Source organism: Rhinoderma darwinii, chromosome 6 (assembly GCF_050947455.1).
Source record: "Rhinoderma darwinii isolate aRhiDar2 chromosome 6, aRhiDar2.hap1, whole genome shotgun sequence".
Taxonomy (NCBI): domain Eukaryota; kingdom Metazoa; phylum Chordata; class Amphibia; order Anura; family Rhinodermatidae; genus Rhinoderma; species Rhinoderma darwinii.
Window position 1 is genome coordinate 129944630 of NC_134692.1, and position 20411 is coordinate 129965040.

A 20411-nucleotide genomic window follows, 5' to 3' on the forward strand; every position below is an offset into this window, starting at 1 on the left:
TTGCAACAAATAACCAAGCGTTGCGACTTTTGCGGTGGAAACGCAAAATTCAAAAATAAGAAAATTTTAAAAAAGCCCTTTATTGTGTCAAATTAATTAAAAAAGGTCTATACTTACAGCCCGGCTGTTGTCATAGCGAAACTTTCTTCTGTTAATCATCTAGGCCGGCCTCCTGGGATGACGTTTCATCCCATGTGACTGCTGCAACTAATTACAGGCTGCAGCGTCATCCCAGGAGACCGGACTGAACGGACAACAGGGGGACATATACACTTTTTTTTTTTCCAAGAGCTGGTTGCCGCAGCAGAGTTTTCGTCCAAAAACGTGCACCACAATTTGGTGCGATTTTTCAGACAGAATTCTCTGTGGGTTCTAGGTCGGATACACTGCGTACATTTATGCACCGTATTCGACCCGTGGGAACCCAGCCTTAGGGTGCTGTCACACGCAGCAGCTTCTGTTGGACAATAAAACATTTTTTGCAAAATTAACATTTATCACCTATCCACAGGATAGGTGATAGATGATTGATCGCTGAGCGCCCCACCGATCTCTAGAACGGAGATTTTTAATGAATCGGTGGTCGTGCATGTGCGATACCGCTCCATTCAATGTCTATGGGGCCGACGGAGACATCCAAGTGCAGCGCTTGGCTGTTTCCGTCATTACCTTAGACTTTGACCGCCGATTCATTCATAATCCTCCTCACCGATCGTGCAGTGAGGAGGAACGGGGGTCAGAATCCCTGTTATATAGATCCTGAGGGTCCCAGCGATCATACATTTATCACCTATCCTGTGAATAGGTGATAAATATTAATTGTGGGAAAACAATTACGGATTACTGGAAGACCAATGAAAAGTGCAGGGGACATGAGTGGAGACCAAAATAAGTAGTGGAGAATAAAATAACTTTTTCATATCCTGAATTCACTTGATCTTAATAGTCCCATTCCAAGATTTTATATAGGGCCTATGGTTACTTTTTACGTCACTGGCTAGTGAGCTCCATTTTCATGAGCCCCCCACAAACTAAACCAAAAAACCCTCTTTCCTGGCCAACATAGGATCTAACAGAAGGGTACCTCTTATGAAGAATCCCAGGTGGCTGATCATAACAGCACTTCGTACAGATTTACTTCCTTCATGCGGGGACGAGAACGAGATTTCCACAATATGGCACCCCAGTAAGAATTTAGGGTAGGGGGTAAATTAGTGGAAAAGCTTAATTTGAATCTTTAACCCCAGGTTTGACAAGAAAACGATGGCTCCGTTCTAGCAGAAAGAGTGCCACTCTTGCCTATGGTTGTGCCTGGTATTGCAGTTTAGCCCCATTAAAGCTTAACAATGGTACTTCAATTGAATGTGGCTAAATTGCAATATCAATATCAGCCCATAGACAAGTGTGGCGGTGTTTCTGTGAGATATCCGCTGCAAAATTCTGCCTCTCATTAATTTCAATGGGACGAGGACGCTTCTTTTTCCCGCTGGCTGATTATTTCAGCTAGTGGGAAAAAGAAGCATCCTACTCGATCTTTGGGGTGGATTCCGCCCGAACCTCCCATTGATGTCAATGGAAGGGAAGAATAGTTCCGTGGCAGATTTTGCAGCGGGAATCGCCACGCAAAATACGCAGTGTGAACTAGCCCAATGCCAATGCCGTTTATTTTAAATACATTATAATAATAAAAAGTTTTTCATCAGACCAGCAATAAGCAGATAGAGGATTTATAATAAGAAGCATTATGTATTAATCATTTGGATGCTTTATTATTTTTGTGTGATTTTGCCAGCAAATATATCTCGGTAGACTCCATCCTGCTGGCTTTAGGCTTCACAGTCTTCACGTGCTGAAATCTCTGACGTAGGCGGTCCCTTATTAGATTGCTTTCACCTCCGTCCCAGATCTTACACAAGAAGATCCCCCCAGGTCTCAAAACGGTGTCAGATAAGTCCAGAAGTGATAGACACATTTTGACAAGTATCTGGTGATCCAGTTCTTTTATCCCGCTGGCATTGGGAGCCATGTCACTTAAAATGACATCTGCCTGTCCTGAAGGAAGGAGGTCCATAATTTTCCTATGGGTGGCAGGGTCTGTAAGGTCACATTTAGGGAGGAAAATTGCTCCTTCCAGCGGACTGATGTGAAAAAGATCAACGCCCAGGACAAATCCGACACTCACTGCAGGGTCTAGAGCAAAAACAGAATAAAGTCAATGGAAGCAGAATAAACTATATGAAAGATAATGTCCCATGTATAGAACATTTACATACATACATACATACATACATATAATTGCAAAAAAAGTAAGTGAACCCTTTAAAATTACCTGGAATTCTGCGTTGATTACTAATAAAATCTGGTCTGACTGTTATCAAAGTCACAATTATAGACAAACACAATCTAAGGAAACTAATAACATACAAATAGTTTACTGTTCATGTCTTTTATGGAGTACATTGAGTAAACATCCACCGTGCAGGGAGAAAAAAATGAAGTGAACCTCTGGGTTAATGACTTCTCCAAGAGTAAATGGCAAAAGGGGTTTCAATTAAGGAGATGAGATTGGAAGTGTGGGTATCACGGGTGCTTTGCCCATTAAATAAAGGCACACAAAGCTTGGTTACTGACAAATCTGTTCTTCTTAAGAAAGATTGGTTAGTGTGAACCATGCCTCGAGGCAAACAACTTTCAGAAGACCTCTAGAAGACTATTTATACAGACGCATGAAGCTGGAAAAGGCTGCAAAAGCATTGCTAAAGACCTTGATGTGATCAATCCACGATTAGACAAATTGTCTACAAATGGAGCAAATTTAGGACTGTTGCTACTCTGGGGCGCTCTGAAAAGTTCACTCCAAGAGCACAATAGGAAGTCATGAAAAAGGTGAGACAGAACCCATGGGTAACAGCAAAAGACCTACTGAAAAGTTCTGTTCATGTATCGTCCAAAAAACATCATTGCGGCTCTTATTACGTTTTCCTGAGACCACCTGTATGTTCTACAACGTTTCTGTTCATATGAACGCTCGTTTCCGATCATCACCCTGTGTAATCAGAGCAACGATCAGCCGATGCACGAACAAACGCTCATTCATCGTCTGCCGTTTATGCAGCCATAAATATTATCGTGTCGGCAGCACATCTCCTGTGTAAACAGGGAGACGTGCTGCCGACATGATGCGAATGCCTGGGGACTAACGACGATCAATAGTCCCCATACATAACCAATCGTAGCGCCTTGTGAAAGGTGCAAACGAGGACCGATAAACAAGTTGTCTCGTTGATCGGCGCTCGTTTCCTTAGATTGTGTTTGTCTATAAATATGACTTAGATAACAATCAGACCACAATTTATTAGTAATCAATGCAGGAATTAAGATAATTCACTTACTTTTTCTCGCACCTGTAACAGCAGCCTGAGATATGGACGCATTAGGGCGGATTTACACGAGCGTGTAATACGTCCGTGCAACGCGCGTGCTTTTCACGCGCCTCGCACGGACCTATATTAGTCTATGGGGCCGTGCAGACAGTTTGTGATTTTCACGCAGCGGACACGACATGTCCTATATTTGTGCGTTGTTCGCGCATCACGCACCCATTGAAGTCAATGGGTGCGTGAAAATCACACGCAGCACACGGAAGCACTTCCGTGTGACGAGCGTGATTCGCGCAACAGCAGTAGAACTATGAATGAAAACAGAAGAGCACCACGTGCTTTTCTGTTTACAAACATACAAACAGAGTGTCATAATGATGGCGGCTGCGCGAAAATCACACAGCCACGCATCATACGCTGCTGACACACGGAGCTGTTAAGTAACTTTTGCGCACGCAAAACGCACACGCTCGTGTAAATCCGGCCTTAGTCAGTGGTGGAGGATCAGCCATGACCAAAGTAATTTCCAGGACCAGTGCAACTGTATTTTACTTGATTGAGAGGGACATGTAATACCAGACACAGCCCAAAGGCAACAGTGGAACGGTTTTACTAATTTCATAGCATAGCCCTGGCTTGTAGCCACTTTAAAGAATACATTAGGGAATAGCACAATTAGCACTATCAGTAAAACTGTCATAGTTTGTGGCAGCTGTGGCAAAGCAGAGCCCGTGGGCAATGTTCTGCAATTGGCCTTTGATCAGACCGGTTCCAGTTCCATGAACAAAATCATATTGGGGAATAACTATCTAAGCGATTCCCTAATACAATAGTTAGAATAGTGCAAGAAATATGCTTCTTATAGTTATACTGCTCACCTTGTCCCAAAGAATTTACTTTGTCAACCAGCACTTGACTCCAGGCCCCGGGTGCAGCCCCGCAATCTACAACACGATTTCCCGGCTGCAGGATTTTGTGCTCCTTGTCGATCTCCAGCAGTTTAAAGGCGCTGCGGCAGCGGTAATTTTGAGCATGTGCTGCCTTTACATAGGGATCCCTCTGTTGCCTGGTAAGCCATAACTTTTCTGCTCCGGTCTTGGCTTTCTGTGCCCCTAGAGTGATGTGTAGACCGCGGCACTTCACCAGGGGAGACGCTGTCCGCCAGAGGCTGCAAATACATACAATTCATTGTTGTTATTTGATGCTAACATATTCTGCCGTGCTGGCCACACAACATTTACACACATCGCCGCCTGGCACCAGCAGGGCTCACAATCTAAATTTCCCAAATAGCAATTACAGGCCAATCTAGACCAGTGATGGTCAACCATCCACTTTATGGGGTCCTCAAATGCGTTCAGACCAGGCAGGGACCGAGGGGGGTCATACAAACACTTGTTATCATGGGCATATTTGGGGGTGTCCTTTTTTTTCCTGGCAAGATCTGTTCTCGTTTTTGTGAATTTATATATAGAGAGATAACAAACACTGCAAATGTATGTAAATGAATCTTACAGTATCCCCATGACGGAGGCGCCATTCACATACGTTTTTTTCCCTACGTTTTGAGTATACGCTCATGACATATACGTTAACGTATGGCATACATAGAAAAAATGAAAATACATGCGGTATACATTTTTTTGCGGGAATCTGTCGGATGCAATAGCGTAGTCAACTTCCCTATCCCATACCTAAAATTGAATTAAAAAAAAAAAAAAAAAGGAATATACCGATGTATACCAGCTCGACGGAGGCCAAAAGGAAACTCTTTTGCCCCCCCCCCCCCATCAGCCAAATGGAGCCTTATGGACACATTTTGCATATACGTTGAGAGCTTTCCTAGAATAGAAGCCATATGTCGTGAAAAGCATTATGTGAATGGGGCCTAGGCCCTGGTGCCTCATAACAATACCAGCAACAGTGCCCCCAGCGCCAAGCTGTGTATATGAGTTAGTGACAGTCAGAGTGCCCTCATAATATACACAGCCACAGTGCCACATTACAGTGGCAGTTATAATGCCCCATAACAATGACAACTGATACCCAATTGTTTTTAATGCAATTGCACCAGTTTTATTGCATAACTGCATTGATGAATCCCCCATAAAGACCCTATGCCAAAGCTGAACAAGGCAGTAAGCTCTGTCATAGGGACACAAGTATAGAAGAGCTGTAAGCTTCTGGTCTGTAACTTCATGCACTGATAACCTAGCATTGTGGTAAACCATAAATACGTTTTAAAATTTACCATAGGGTTTTCAAAACTTCTGGTTGTTCTTTAAAAAAAAAAAAATAATAATAATTTTGGAGCGATTTTCCGATCTAAGGGGGAGTTCACACAGAGTTTTTGACGGGGAAACCGCGCCAAAAAACGTCCGAAAATGCCTCCCATTGATTTCAATAGGAGGCGGAGGCGTTTTTCCCCACGAGCGGAAAAACCGGCTCGCGGGAAAAAGATGGGACATGCCCTATCTTCGGGCGTTTACGCCTCTGACCTCCCATTGACATCAATGAGAGGCAGAGAAAGCGTATTTCGCAACATTTTATGACCGCGGTGCTCAATGGCCACGGGTGAAAAACGCGGCGAAATTCGGTGTGCAGGCAGAGGAAAATCTGCCTCAAACTTCCAAACGGAATTTTGAGGCATATTTTTCTCCTGCAAAAAACTCTGTGTGAACCCAGCCTAAGGCCTCATTTACACGAACGTGATATACGTCCGTGAGACTCGCGTGCTTTTCACGCGGGTCGCACGGACCTATACAAGTCTATGGGGGCATGCAGACAGTCCGTGAGTTTTGCTCAGCGTGAGTGCGCTGAAAAAAACTCACGACATGTTCTAAAAATCTGCGTTTTTCGCGCATCACGCACCCATTGAAGTCAATGGGTGCGTGAAAACCACGAAGTTCGCACGGAAGCACTTCCGTGCGAACTGCGTGATTCGCGCAAGAGCTGTCAAACTGAATGTAAACAGAAAAGCACAACGTGCTTTTCTGTTTACAAACATCCGAACGGAGTGTCTTAGAGATGACCGAACCGAACTTCACCGGGTTCGGCCGAACTCGTTTTGACCGAACCCGGCAGGAGACAGTCACTGTCCAGGGTGCTGAAAGAGTTAAACTGTTTCAGCACCCTAGACAGTGACTTCCGATCCCAATATACGTGAACGTGTAAAAAAAAAAAAAAGAAGTTCTGACTTACCGATAACTCCCGGCTTCTTCCTCCAGTCTGACCTCCCGGGATGACAATTCAGTCCAAGTGACAGCTGCAGCCAATCATAAGCCAAGCACAGGCTGCAGCGGTCACATGGACTGCCGCGTCATCCAGGGAGGTGGGGCCAGATGTCAAGAGAGGCGCGTCACCAAGGACGCGTCACCAAGGCAACGGCCGGGAAGTTCTCGGTAAGTACGAATCTCTTTTTTTTTTAAACAGGTTACTCGATATGGTGATCGGAATTCACTGTCGAGGGTGCTGAAAGAGTTACTGCCGATCAGTTAACTCTTTCAGCACCCTGGACAGTGACTGACGTCGACTAGCCTCATCTCTATGATGGCGGCTGCGCGAAAATCACGCAGCCGCGCATCATACACTGATGACACACGGAGCTGTCAAGTGCCTTTTGCGCACGCCAAACGCTGTGTTTTTTGGCGTGCGCAAAACGCACACGCGCGTGTAAATGAGGCCTAAGAAATAGTTCTTGTTATTAGTGTTGAGATCTCCAGACTCTGGGGCGTCACCTTAAAGGACTTGCAGAAGCCGAATATGTAGAATTATTCTTCTATCCATTGGGACATTTACTCGTAAAAACATTATCGCCCATTTATAGCGGTTTAAATTGCAGGTAATGTAGTGAGCGCGAGCAGTTCTTTATGGGATAATGAATGGCCTCCGAGGCCCCATTCATCTATTCCAGCTTTCATATCCATCTATACGTCCACATAAATGTTTCATCTTTTATCCAATAGATAAATTAAGAATTCTCCGTTAGCTTGAAGCGTTTTTTGAAAAAATTTTTTTTACCAAAATCTGGAAAAAACGCTCACATTACAAAATCTGCCTCAAAAGTCCTGAAGGAATTTTGAGGCAGATTTTTTTCTATTTGGCAAAAAACTGTGTATGAACATACCCTAAAACTAGTAATGAAAATAAGACATTACCAGCGTTTACCAACAGAGGGCAGCATTATTCTGTTTGTTTGTTGCATAGTTGCCAACATTTGTAATTTTTTTCCAGGGAGAGTTAGGGCGTGGCTTATCTGGTAGGTGTAGCCAATGGGGCGTGGCTTTTTTCCCAGAATTTCTGCATACAAATAAATGATCAAACATGTTTGCACTAGTTTGGCTGACGACTACTATGGTGGCCAGTATCTCTCTGGTTATATACAGGCAGCTGATGTCTCACTTTATCACTAGGCGATATGTGCTGACCACTACTGGTAGCGTAAAAACTAGCATAGCTAATGCCCCACACTGCTTCCTGTAGATAATGCCACAGTTCCCCCTTTTTTTTTTTTAGATCGTGCCACACACAGCCCCCATGTACAGATAGAGCTACAGTCCTGCCTCTGTAAGGGTATGTTCACACGGACAAATTACGGACGTAATTCGGGCGTTTTACGCCTGGAATTACGTCCGAAATTACGGCTTGAAAGCGTTGACAAACATCTGCCCATTGAAAGCAATGGGCTGACGTTTGTCTGTTCACACGAGGCGTGTATTTACGCGTCGCTGTCAAGAGACGGCGCGTAAATAGACGCCCGCGCCCAAGAAGTGTCATGTCACTTCTTCAGACGTAAATTGAGCCGTTTTCCATGGACTCCATGGAAAACCAGCTCCAGGTACGTCTGTAATGGACGCGGCGTTCAAGCGCCTGCACATGCCGTTACGGCTGAAATGACGGGGCTGTTTTTTTAACAGCCCCGAAATTTCGGCCGTTACAGACGCTGCCGTGTGAACATACCCTAAATAGTGCCACCCACCGCCGGTACATAGTGTGCCAAACAGCCATTGTGTAGATAGTTCACAGGTGCCACCCAAACAAATAAAAGACCTTATAGTCCCCCAGCCCCGTTACCACGAAGAATGGAGCTCTACAGCCGCCTCAGTCCTTCAGCTTACTAGGCGCAGAGATGGGATCCTTGAGTAGGCCGGCACGACCCAGTGACGTCATCGCGCAGGGATCCTGTCCAAGCGTCTTATAGGCTGAGGGCTGCTCTGTCATAGTGTTCAATTGAGGACCCAGAAACAATAGACTATGGCAGTCGCCAGGACAAGCCCGGGACAGTAATTTGCTGGGGTTATCTTTGTAAATTCGGGACATGTCCCAGCAAATCCATGGGCACTGTATGTACTATTTATTTGGGCAGTACAGATCTTTCAGAAATTATTTGGCTACACGTGAGCTCTGTATCATTATGTGGGCATTATATGGCACTGTCTGGCAACAATAGGACACGATTTGTGGCCTGTGGCTCTATAAGAGCAAAGTATGGTATTCTCTGGGCAGTATTTTTATGTCGCACAGTGCGGCTCTGTGTGGGCACCGTATAACACTCACTAGGCCCTGTTCGTTACTATGAGGGTATAGTATGGCACTATGTTGCCAATGCATGCCACTCACTGGGTGCGGTTTGTCGCTATGTGGGTATAGTACGGAACGATTGACAATGTATGACACCCTGCACACTGTATGGGCCTATTTGGGCATTGAATTATGTGTGGCACTGCGCAGTTCAGTATACACTATCTACTATCAGTATCTACTATCAGTGCATTGTATACAGATAATATATGTTGTTGGGCACGGAGTTCTATACTTGTCCTATATAACAAATTTTAGAGCCAACAGAACCCCGTCCTCCTGCACACCATACTCACCGGGTCACAGCCGCCGCCATATTTATTGCTCCATGGTAACGTCGGCCGGGAGTCGCAGACCAGCGCCGGCCATATTTGTTAAGGGAAAACTCAAATCTGAAGGACAACTAAACTAAACCACACGAAAATTATCCAAACGCCGTCCAATCGCCAAAAATATCATATTTCCCTGTAATATTTCTATACAGCGTCACACTTTAGTAGAGTAAGATTAGCAGAGTAGCGTCGGCCATATTTGTAAAGGTAATCAAAAATATGAAAATAACATCGAATTAAATTTCAGGCGTAGGTTATAACAGTTTAATGACGTATGAACAACACAAATGTTAGTTTTAATATAGTAAGCCGGAACTGGAAAACTCCTGCCCGTACCTAATATGGCGGCCGGGACACACACGCTGTCGGGTCATGTGATCAGTTATCTGAGTTGCCGCGAGTGAATTCTACTCCACGTGAGACTGACCGGGACTGAACTTGTTCACATAGAATTTCCTGTAAAGGTAAAATGTCCACATCTATGCACTATCCCCATGTACTGCAGTAGTAGTGGTCTGAGCTCATGTGGGGAGACCATTTGCTACAAATTCTAACACGCACCTGCTGCATTTTTGGTTCAGACACTTGAGGTTTATGTGAAAAGTCTTTTAGCTTTTTTTTTTTTTTACAGTGCAATATACAGTATCTTAAAGGGATTGTCCACTTTGGACAATAGCTATTTGTTAGAAGGGTCCCCTGATGATAAGCTGATTTCAATCTGTGGGGGAGCCCAGCAGCAAGTGTTAACTTCTGCAGCGCCACCGCAGGCGAAACTAAGCATTACACAGCACCCATTTAAATTAATGTGCTGTACCTGTAATACACTTCTTGTAACCGTTTTTTACTTTGGCTAATAGATGAGAGCCCAGAGTGTGGGGACCTACTCTTAAAATAGTATCCCCATCTTTTATAAAGTGATGGCATATTGCTAGTATTAGATGTCGGGGAAAAAGAGGGATCGGGCATGTTGTATTCCAACATGCCCAATCCTTTGTTCCTGTGGGAATAAGACGCTGCAATAGGCGTCCGGCAGCCGCTTACTCCCCTCCCTATTATGATAAAAATGCACGCGTGGCCGAGCATGCACGTTTATAGGTAGGACGGCAGAAATACTGCTATCACATGTATAGAAAGCTTTAAATAGTGTCAGTGTTTTCACACTATAATGCTATGGAAATACAATTATTTTTTTTTCTCATACACAAACCAGACGTAAGTCCCAAACGTGGTGTTACCGAGCCTCATCGGCATCTTGGCTTGGTTGTAGAGTTTACGGATTTAAAGTAGTTTTCCCACTAAGCACATTTATCAACTATCCACAGGATAAGGCCCCATGCACACGACCGTGAAAAATCTCCGTATTTGTGGGCCGTGTGCATGAGGCCTAAGACATAATTGTATGATCGCTGGGGGACGCACCACTGATCGCTAGAACGGAGGTCTCGACACCTGCTACTCCTCACTGCACGATCGCAGAGTGTAGGACTTCGAATGGAGCCACCATCGCACATGTGCTCTGCCACTCCATTCCACATCTATTGGGCTGACGGAGACAGCTGCTCTATTCAAAATCCTCTGCACTGTAATTGCGCAGTGAGGAGGAACGGGGGCAGGCACCCCTGTTCTAGGGATTGGGGACCCCCAGCAATCATACAACTATCACTATTGCAGGCATAGGGAGCTTGGGCTACAAGGTGCTGGCGGACGGGTTGCTGCAATATCGCCACATTGGAAATCTCTATCGCCATATTGTGCCGATCCAACAACCGTAGTTGGCTGAGTTAAAGAAAAATAAGAGTATAATGCGAAAATCTCTCTTCTGCATTTTTAGTTGCCAAAGCTCAGGCTGTTCAGTCGCATCTGACGTGTTGACATTTAGTACGAGATGTAGGTACTGAAACGTCTCATTCACATATCGTGGCGTCTAAACAGCCAAACAAGTAATTGCGTGTCTGGTTTTATGAGAATGGTATGTAAAAGTCGAGTGAAAAATTTGGCGTGGTGAGGTGCCACCTTTTCTTGTTGTTTGTAGCGAATATCTATGGGTGCCGTATTAGTGATCCATACAACAGGTTAAATAATCGGCACTACAGACCCGCTGCCCTGATTTGGAACGTAAGGTAAAATCTCCCCTTTTTGATTGTGTCTCAGGAGAAGCCATGTTCACATCAAAGCTGCTCACCCTTGTTATGGTGGTGCAGCCACAGAGAATTTTGCTGGGCATGAAGAAACGTGGCTTTGGTGTCGGACGGTGGAATGGGTTTGGTGGTAAAGTACAGGAAGGAGAAACAATCGAGGAAGCTGCAAAAAGGTAATTATAGGGTCCAGATCAGTGGTTCTAAAGCAAAGTACCCACTACTGTAATGGTATGACAATGCCCCCCAAGGCTGTGGTCATACACCGTACTGCATCTACTAAAAGCACAACATGAGGACAGTGAGAGTATCTCCAAGCTCAGACCCCCCCAAATCATAAAGTGATTGCATATTGCGAGTATATACGATGGGAATACCCCTTTAAGAAATCTCTAGTCATTCCACTATAAGGCTATGTCTACACAGGGCGGATACGCTGCCTAAACTTACACAGCATATCTTCCCTGGAACCCGCAAGAAATTCCAGACGAAAAACCAAATTAAATTGTGGTGCAGTTTTCCAGCCAGAATGTCCACTGCAGAAAACAGTGGTTAAACACCCCCCCCCCCCCAAAAAAAAACACCTTATACCTACCCCAGGCTGCAGTTTTAGCTGTGCTGTCCAGCCTCCTGCAATGACAATGCAGCTTGTGATTGGCTGCAGCAGTCACACGGGATGAAACGTCATCTCAGCATAGACAGAGAAGTATAGAGATCTGCGTAAGCAGAAGCTTTTTTTTTTTTTTTTTTAGTTGCAATTTTTGCGGAGGAATTGCAGCTTTTCCACCACAAAAATCACAACATTTGCGATTTGTTGCAGGTTTTACCTCCCCCATTGAATTCAATGGCGAAAACCAGCAACAGACAACCAGCAATTTTGCAGCATAAATTGACCGCAGAACCAACAGGTTTGAAACGTGTAAGGTCTCTTCACCCGGGCTTCGTATCCATCTTATTTTAAATGTGTTAATAAAGCAAGAGTGATTTTACGAAAGTGTGCCAGACCCACTTTACTTCTCAAATCTCGCCCACTTTGCTACTGTAATACGCTTCAGATTTTCCGCAATGAAATACGTTGCAGAAAATCCACAGTATTTACAGTACGTGTGAACTTAGAACTTACCCTAAGGGATCTATTATGCACAATAAATTATTTTACATCACAAGACTAGTGATTATATACACACCAATTGCAACAGTTTCTCTCATTCAGTTTCTCTGTGCAGGGAGCTCTGGGAAGAAAGTGGTCTTAATACCGACGCCATCCAGAAAATCGGAAACATAAAATTTGAGTTTGTCGGTAGCACAGAGTTGTTGGATGTCCATATCTTCCGAGCAGATGAGTTTAAAGGAGAACCAAGTGAAAGTGAAGGTTTGTCATACATATGTAACACAAGTCCGCCTAAAACGGTCGCTTGCCAATACCAGCCTTAAAGAGGCATTTTGCAACCCCTATCTGCTATTGCAGCAGATCGGCGCTGCAATGTAGATAACAGTAACGTTTTTATTTTTAAAAAACGAGCATTTTTGGCCAAGTTATGGCCATTTTTGTATTTATGCAAATGAGGCTTGCAAAAGTCCAAGTGGGCGTGTTGAAAAGTAAAAGTACAACTGGGCGTGTATTATGTGCGTACATCGGGGCGTGTTTACTACTTTTACTAGCTGGGCGTTCTGACGAGAAGTATCATCCACTTCGCTACACAACGCCCAGCTTCTGGCAGTGCAGATCTGTGACGTCACTCACAGGTCCTGCATCGTGTCGGCCACATCGGCACCAGAGGCTACAGTTGATTCTGCAGCAGCATCGGCGTTTGCAGGTAAGTAGCTACATCGACTTACCTGCAAACGCCGATGCTGCTGCAGAATCATCTGTAGCCTCTGGTGCCGATGTGTCCTCGCTCGTCTGACACGATGCAGGACCTGGGGCAGGAAGTGACGTCACAGCGTGATCTGCCAGAAGCTGGGCGTTGTGAAGAGAAGTGGATGATACTTCTCGTCAGAACGCCCAGCTAGTAAAAGTAGTAAACACGCCCCGATGTAACACACATAATACACGCCCAGTTGTACTTTTACTTTTCAACACGCCCAGTTGTACTTTTGCAACCCTCATTTGCATAAATACAAAAATGGTCATAACTTGGCCAAAAATGCTCGTTTTTTAAAAATAAAAACGTTACTGTAATCTACATTGTAGCGCCTATCTGCTGCAATAGCAGATAGGGGTTGCAAAATCTGGTGACAGAGCCTCTTTAATCTGGAAAGCTAGGGTATGTTCACACAAGTCGGACACACTGCATAAAAGCACGCAGCGTATCCAACCTAGAACCCGCAGGGAATTCAGTCTGAAGAAAACACACCAAATTGTGGTGCAGATTTTTTTCTGGAATCAGCGCTGCGGATAATAGAGGGTAAAAAAAGTCAATACATGCCTTCACTGGCGTTGCCATAGCGATGCGTCCCTCTGGGCGATGCGGCCCAGCCTCCTGGGATGATGCTGTAGCCCATGCGACCACTACAGCCTGTGATTGGCTGCAGCAGTCACATGGTAAAACGTCATCCCCAGGAGGCCAGCGGTATGGAGAACAGCCGGGTGCACAAGGAGCCATCACTATGACCATGCCAGGGAAGGAAGTAAAGATTTTATTTTTTTTATTCAATTTAAACAAGTTTTTTTTTTTTTCCTTTAATTTTCGTAGCAGAAGCACAGCTTTTTTGCCGCAAAATACGCAACGTTTGCTATTTGTTCTGGTTTTACCTCCCCCTTGAACTCAATTGGGAAAAAACGCAGCCAAAAGTGCAACATAAATAGTCATATGCAAATTTAAAAACACACCACAAGTCAATTTATGCGCCATTTCTCAGCAGATTTGGATGAGATTTGATCAAATCGTACCCACGTTGCAGCTACTGTAATTCACCGTGGATTTTCTGCATTGAAATCTGTTGCGGAAAATCCACAGGTCATCATTCCAGTGTGCACATACCCTTATTAAGTTACCGGCTCCATAACATTTCTAAAAGGACAATGGGTTTCGGCTAATGGCGCTGAACTACAATACCAGACGCAGCCTATGGATGAGAGTGGCGCCATTTCTTAAAGAAATCTGACATGTTTCGGTTTTCTCAGACGACCCCTTTTTAACATTGCTTTAATTTTCAGAAATGCGTCCTGAATGGTTCGCGATAGACGAGATCCCTTATGACGGCATGTGGCCGGACGACTGTGTTTGGTTGCCTCTGTTGTTACAGAAGAAGAAATTCCTGGCTTACTTCAAGTTTGAGGGGCATGATAAAATTCTGGACTATACCCTGGAGGAAGTAGACGATGTATGAGCAGGAATATGCTTCAAGTATTTGAGTGGTTTTTTTATATACCTTTTTATATTGCACTTAGTCCAGAGCCATCTCCGGGATACAAAGCTTCTGATGTGACGGTTATTATTTTGTACGTTATTAATACAAGACCGTTTATCTGGCAGGAGCGGGTAGTCCGCTTTACTATGTAATCCTGGGTGGAAATGAAAAGTGGGGCAGTTGCCCATTGCAGCCAATCAGATTGCTTCTTTCATTATCAAAAGGTGCCTCTGAGAAATTAGTTAGAATCGGATTGGTTGCTATGGGCAACTTCTCCACTTTTCCTTTGCGTCAGTTTTGATAAATTTCCGCCACGGTTTCTAATATTAGAGAACATTGTGTGGTCTTCAGTTGTGACGTTTTGATTCTTACAATGTTAGAAGTTTTTTTTCTTTCTATTTGTCTGTACTTCTTGGTGATTGGTTTCAAATCCTCTGTAGATTTATTATTGTGTTTACCGTTTTATGGTTGACTGCATTAAACTCTACTATGGTCCTTTTTATTTGTCGCAGGTCTAACTAAATTCTTCAGTTTTTATTCATTAAAAGCTCACACAGAAACAGTTAAAAACGTAATTGCCGATTCCAGGACAACCCCTTTATAATGGTCTGATTGCTGGGACCCCCACTGATCGTGGGAATAGGGGTCCCAAACCCCCCGTTTCTCCTCACTGCATCCCTCACAGTGAGGAGGACTTTGAATGGAGTGGCGGTCGACCATGCATCCGACCCTCTTTTCAATGTCTATGGGAGTAACAGAAACAGCCAAGTTCTGTACTGAGCAGTTTGTCATTCCCATTGACTGAATGAAGTGGCAGTGTGCGTGCTCGCCGGTCACTCCATTTAAAGTCCTCATTGCGGTCCCCCATTTCTGCGATCGGTGGGGTCTCAGCAATCACATAATCATCACCTATCCTGGGGACAGGTGATAATGGTCAATTCTGGGACAACCTATTTTTAAAAGCGGTTTGAGACTTAAATATCCTTAGGATAATCCATCAATATTCTATTGATGGCGGTCTGGCCTTCATGACCCCTGCCAATCAGAACAATGAAGGGGCTGTGGCAATCCAGCAAGCTCTGCATCCCCTTTTTTGTCCATATACGCACAGCAGCAGAAACTAATGAGGTGGAGCTGCAGTAGTCGGCACGAATGAGCCGCTGTATAACCATCGCCCCTGATTGGAACGGGTCCTGGAGGTCAGACTCCAATTAATTAAATTTTGATGGCCTATTCCAAGGATATTTAATCAGAGAAGAATGCTACAGAAGAGAGCTATGCGGATTTGAGACAGTCACAGTCCATAAGTATACAACGCATCAGACAACCGTGCAATTTGCACTTTTTCTGCAAAAAGGGGACCCTAAAATGGCAGATCCATGGGAGAGCGGAACAATTAAAGGGCATCAAATATTACTCCATACACACCATCATATTTAAGAATGTCTCAGGACCGGAGGACCTGTAAGCAGTCTGTGTGGTCCTATATTCTCCCCTAGAAGCAATACTTCTGTATCTCTAATTCGGCATGCAATGGAACAAGCAAAATCAGATGCACACATACAGGCAGTACCGACCCATTGCAGGCTACAAGCGCCATATTAGGAACCCATGGGGACCGGAATACAGTTGTGTGCATAAGGCCTAAGACTCTGTTCACAAAGAGTATTTTGCAGGCAGAAAAAAATCTGCCCGGAGGAATTTGAGGCAGATTTTGACGACCGACGGCCACGTCAAAACTGTGTGTGAACTGGGCCTAACAGTTTTCGTATAACCCTGTTAGTAGTACAACATTGGCCGATTTTTGAGCAGTTCAGCCAGTGGTTACGTGGAAATAAATGCAGCACCAGTTGAGGCCAGACTAAGACCCCATGCACACGACCGTAAAAAACCTCAGTTTTTGCGGACCGCAATTGCGGTCCGCAAAAACGGAGCCATTCACTTTCATTGAACACTGACACCTTTCCGTAGCACTACGGAAGGGTGTCAGTGCCGTGGAAATGTTCCGGGAAATATGGAACATGTCCCTTCTTTCGCATTTTGCGGGCCGTGCTCCCATACTTTGGGAAAATGCGGCTGTCAGTCAGCGCCCGGCCGTGCCCATGGGGCCTTAAGGAATCTTAATGTATTCTGCATTTTTAACTTTATAGAAGTATAGATAGAAACAATCCACAGACCTGTCAGAATTGATCATATTTTAATAAATATACTTATATATGCATTTCTTACAAATATTTTATACACATGAATATTTCATTAGCTTATATAAGGCCTGGCACGATGAGGTTTTTCGCTCTCTTTGGAATGTAACAACCAAACTGAAGAAAAATAGTGCAGACGTCAGCAGATCCTCTGCCGCTTCTGAAAATACTGAAATAGAACATCCCGGACTGTAATATCTCCCTTTATAATAATTGTTTTCTTCTGCAACAAGAACCTTTTATAATAAGGCACATATATGGTATAGAAATTCTCTTTAAATATAGAAATACTGTATAAAATAGAATATGCATCATCTGGATAGAATATATAGATTTGATCATTTGCATTACTTTCATTTCAAAATACAAAATTTAAGGTATATACAAAACATCCAGCAAAAATGAAAGGAGATTTTCAGGAGGAAAAAATTCCCTGAAAAACAGCGCCCACCTTGTCCATAGGTTGTGTCTGGTATTGCAGTATTCACTTAAATGGGGCTGAGCTGCAATACCATGTACAGGCCATGGACAAGAGTGTTGTTTTTCCTAACCCTGGACAACTCCTTTAAGACCTTCATGTTCATTCTTCTGACAGATAAGGATTACACTACTCATGATGGTTTTGGATAAAATTGGTGTAGCTGCAATAGTCTCCATAATGCCATATAAAGAGGGGCACTCCAGCACTCACTTGTCCAATTTCCATGACTCCATGCCAGTAAGTACGACCTCATGGAAATTGAGAGACTGTAACGGCCCAATGGTCAAGTCTCCATTCGTTTCGGGGGATGGGTGAGGGTGGCAACAAACCAGCACGAGGAGTGGGGCCCCTAAAGGTCATGCATACATCAATATAGTGTTCAGCTACAAAGACATTTTGGAAAGGATCAATACAGCGTGAGAACTACGGGATTACAAAAATGCAACCATAATGTTTCCCTTTAAGAACGAAGGTCACAAGTGACCGTCAAAGCCCGAACTGGTCCATGATCTGGTTTCCCATAAGGAACGATCGAGGTTACGTTACTGTCTCTACCACCCTGAAGTATGTTCATTTCAGCAAGTTCATTACAGTGTAAAAAATAAAAAAAAAAGTGTGAAAAACTAAAATCCTGTTCACACATTGCAGCTAAAAAACTAGATCCGGTTTTTCGTGTCCTCCATTTGGCCAATTTGAAATGTGATGTGTGAACATTTACTATAATTCATGGTAATATAGGAAGAAAAATTACACCCAAGTAGCTTCTACAGTCGCGGAGTAGAGGGGAACAGGCTTATTATACACCTCAATATCTACCCCAAAACTGAATTTGCATCTTATTGGATATACGGGGTGGCTGGAATTACCAAGGCACTGGCAAGTTATTATTTTGAGGAAACGTCTACCCAGGTTAAGGACAGTGTCATATTTAGAGGCATAGGAAAACTTTTACCTGACAAAAACCTATGGCATCCTCTGCCAAGTACAACTATCCGCTCTGCAAGATGCATGCCATAGGGTCATAGTGTGGTGAGAAGAAACACTTGCCTCTATACAGTAAAAGGCCATATTACAATATTATATATGCTACAGTCTCTTAAAGAGAACCTAATACTAGTGTTTTTCATGTTTTTTTTCCTGTCAGCTTTATAAGTACCTGTCATTTCTCCTGACATGTCTGTTTTAGTAGGTACTCGCGTTACCCATGAAATAACAAGCCTGGAACATATTTTCTTAAAACTCTGTGTTGCGCCGTTCCTCTGTATTTCCTCCTGGAAATATATTTTTATATCGGCTGCTACAAAAGTTTGTGAAATTATTTAGAAATCCTGTTCAAGTCAAAGTTTTTAAGTGCCAATAAGATTAAAGGGGATGTAGACTTTTGCAACCATTTGTTACTGCTCTAAAGTTTTCTAAAATAAAAAAAAAAGCAACTTTGCAAATACTTCGATTAAAAATCTCCTATACAGTGCAATGTGCCGCCATGGTTACAGTCTACAAACACTCCCCCTCCCCTCATCTACGGTCTAAGGTTTAGCAAGGAGAGGTGCCTAGATGTTAAAGTAAAACATGACTTCAGGCACAGACTACACACAGGGCTTGTTTGTAGTCTGTAACCATAGAGACAATTTTACGTATATAGCTCCTCTGCAAATCTATGCAAGTTATTTTTTTTAATGGAGACCCCTTGTAAGTTGCTTCCTTGTTTTTTGTTTTTTTTTGGTAAAGGTGAACATATCCTTTAAACTGTGCATTATTTTCACACACATACTGTACTATAAAGCGACTTACCAAAACTAATACTGAAGCAGTAAAAGACAATACAAAATGTAGAATTTAGGTTAAAAAAAACAACAAAAAACACTACATTGAAGTTTTAGATCATGGAAATAAAGTGTATGGGGTGTATATAATACGTTGGTGTATAGCGTAAGCTGTGTTTCTATTGATGGCTGATAACACACTTGATTCTATGCTGCATTCAATCCCTGGTTCATAGAAAGTTGCAACGGACTCTCGCAACTATCAAGTTCTGAAAAGCAAGCTGCTACATATATAACACTATTTCTTATCACTGAATTTCTCAGATACTGTCCTACCAACCTGTTCATACTAGTTATCGCCACACCATCGTCCACAAAACTTCCACACAACCAGTCACATCAAGGAATAGAAGAGTCTCTGTTGGTGGAGAAGAACTCTCCCCACTAGTACTAGAATCACTATTAGCTGTCACCAAACGCAAATTGATTTACGAATTTCAATATTTGGTCCCAAGAAAAACGTCATCTATATACCGGTTTAACTCCAAAAATGTCTGCTTCTACCATTTCGAGACGATGTGTATACCAAGGATATGGTGTAGAAAACAAACTCTACTCCAGAAGTATTCACTAAGACTGGGAATACTGACATTGAAATAGATATACTATACAGCAAAATATAACTCTTATTAGTGCACATATCAATGTTGCGATGATCCTACACCAAGAGCTTAATACTAAGTGCAATGTAAAGCAATCAGGTCAAGTCTCCAGCATAAAGATTTACACATAGGTCTTCTCCATAAACATTTGGAAGAAATTGTTATTTTTCTTCAAATAGATTACATTAAAGTAACTTATATTAATGGTTCTGTAACTAAACTACATATCTAGTTCAAATATGAAAAGGCAGTGGATTCAACCTAGAAGTCTTACCTTCCCAGGTTAATGTTTTTTTTATATCTATCTATGTCATACACCATTACCTATCCGTAGGACAGGTGATAATTTTCTCATCCCCCGAGACCACCACCCATTGTCAGAATGGGGGTTCCAAGCCCCCAGATCCTCCTCACTGCGGTAGGTGCACTTGAATAGAGCGGCGGTCGACCATGGGCGCTGCCGCTCCATTCAATGTCTATGAGAATGACAGAAACAACCGAGAACTTTCCGTCATTCTCATAG

General features: G+C 43.4%; 2 protein-coding genes across 2 annotated transcripts; one reads left to right on the top strand and one right to left on the bottom strand.

The window, feature by feature from the left end:
* Positions 1–1735: 1735 nt before the first annotated feature.
* MRM2 (mitochondrial rRNA methyltransferase 2) lies at positions 1736–9363 on the bottom strand. Its single transcript, XM_075830347.1, has 3 exons — positions 9257–9363; positions 4259–4548; positions 1736–2190 (listed from the first exon to the last, which is right to left on the bottom strand). Exons 1-3 carry the CDS (start codon positions 9274–9276, stop codon positions 1754–1756), a joined length of 747 nt encoding a protein of 248 aa, XP_075686462.1. The 5' UTR covers positions 9277–9363; the 3' UTR covers positions 1736–1753.
* A 253-nt stretch (positions 9364–9616) lies between these two features.
* On the top strand, positions 9617–15281 carry NUDT1 (nudix hydrolase 1). Its single transcript, XM_075830348.1, has 4 exons — positions 9617–9756; positions 11444–11603; positions 12654–12799; positions 14588–15281. The coding sequence occupies exons 2-4, from the start codon at positions 11452–11454 to the stop codon at positions 14758–14760; spliced, it is 471 nt and encodes a 156-aa protein (XP_075686463.1). The 5' UTR covers positions 9617–9756; positions 11444–11451; the 3' UTR covers positions 14761–15281.
* The last annotated feature ends 5130 nt before the right edge of the window (positions 15282–20411 follow it).

Excerpts from the sequence above, each read along its gene's own strand:
- MRM2 (XM_075830347.1), bottom strand. The coding sequence starts at position 9,276 with ATGGCGGCGGCTGTGACCCG. Across the intron at positions 4,549-9,256 it reads ATGGCGGCGGCTGTGACCCG|CCTCTGGCGGACAGCGTCTC; the intron begins GTGAGTATGGTG and ends ATGTATTTGCAG. Across the intron at positions 2,191-4,258 it reads AGTAAATTCTTTGGGACAAG|ACCCTGCAGTGAGTGTCGGA; the intron begins GTGAGCAGTATA and ends TTTTTGCTCTAG.
- NUDT1 (XM_075830348.1), top strand. The coding sequence starts at position 11,452 with ATGTTCACATCAAAGCTGCTCACCCTTGTTATGGTGGTGCAGCCACAG. Across the intron at positions 11,604-12,653 it reads ATCGAGGAAGCTGCAAAAAG|GGAGCTCTGGGAAGAAAGTG; the intron begins GTAATTATAGGG and ends TTCTCTGTGCAG. Across the intron at positions 12,800-14,587 it reads AGAACCAAGTGAAAGTGAAG|AAATGCGTCCTGAATGGTTC; the intron begins GTTTGTCATACA and ends TTTAATTTTCAG.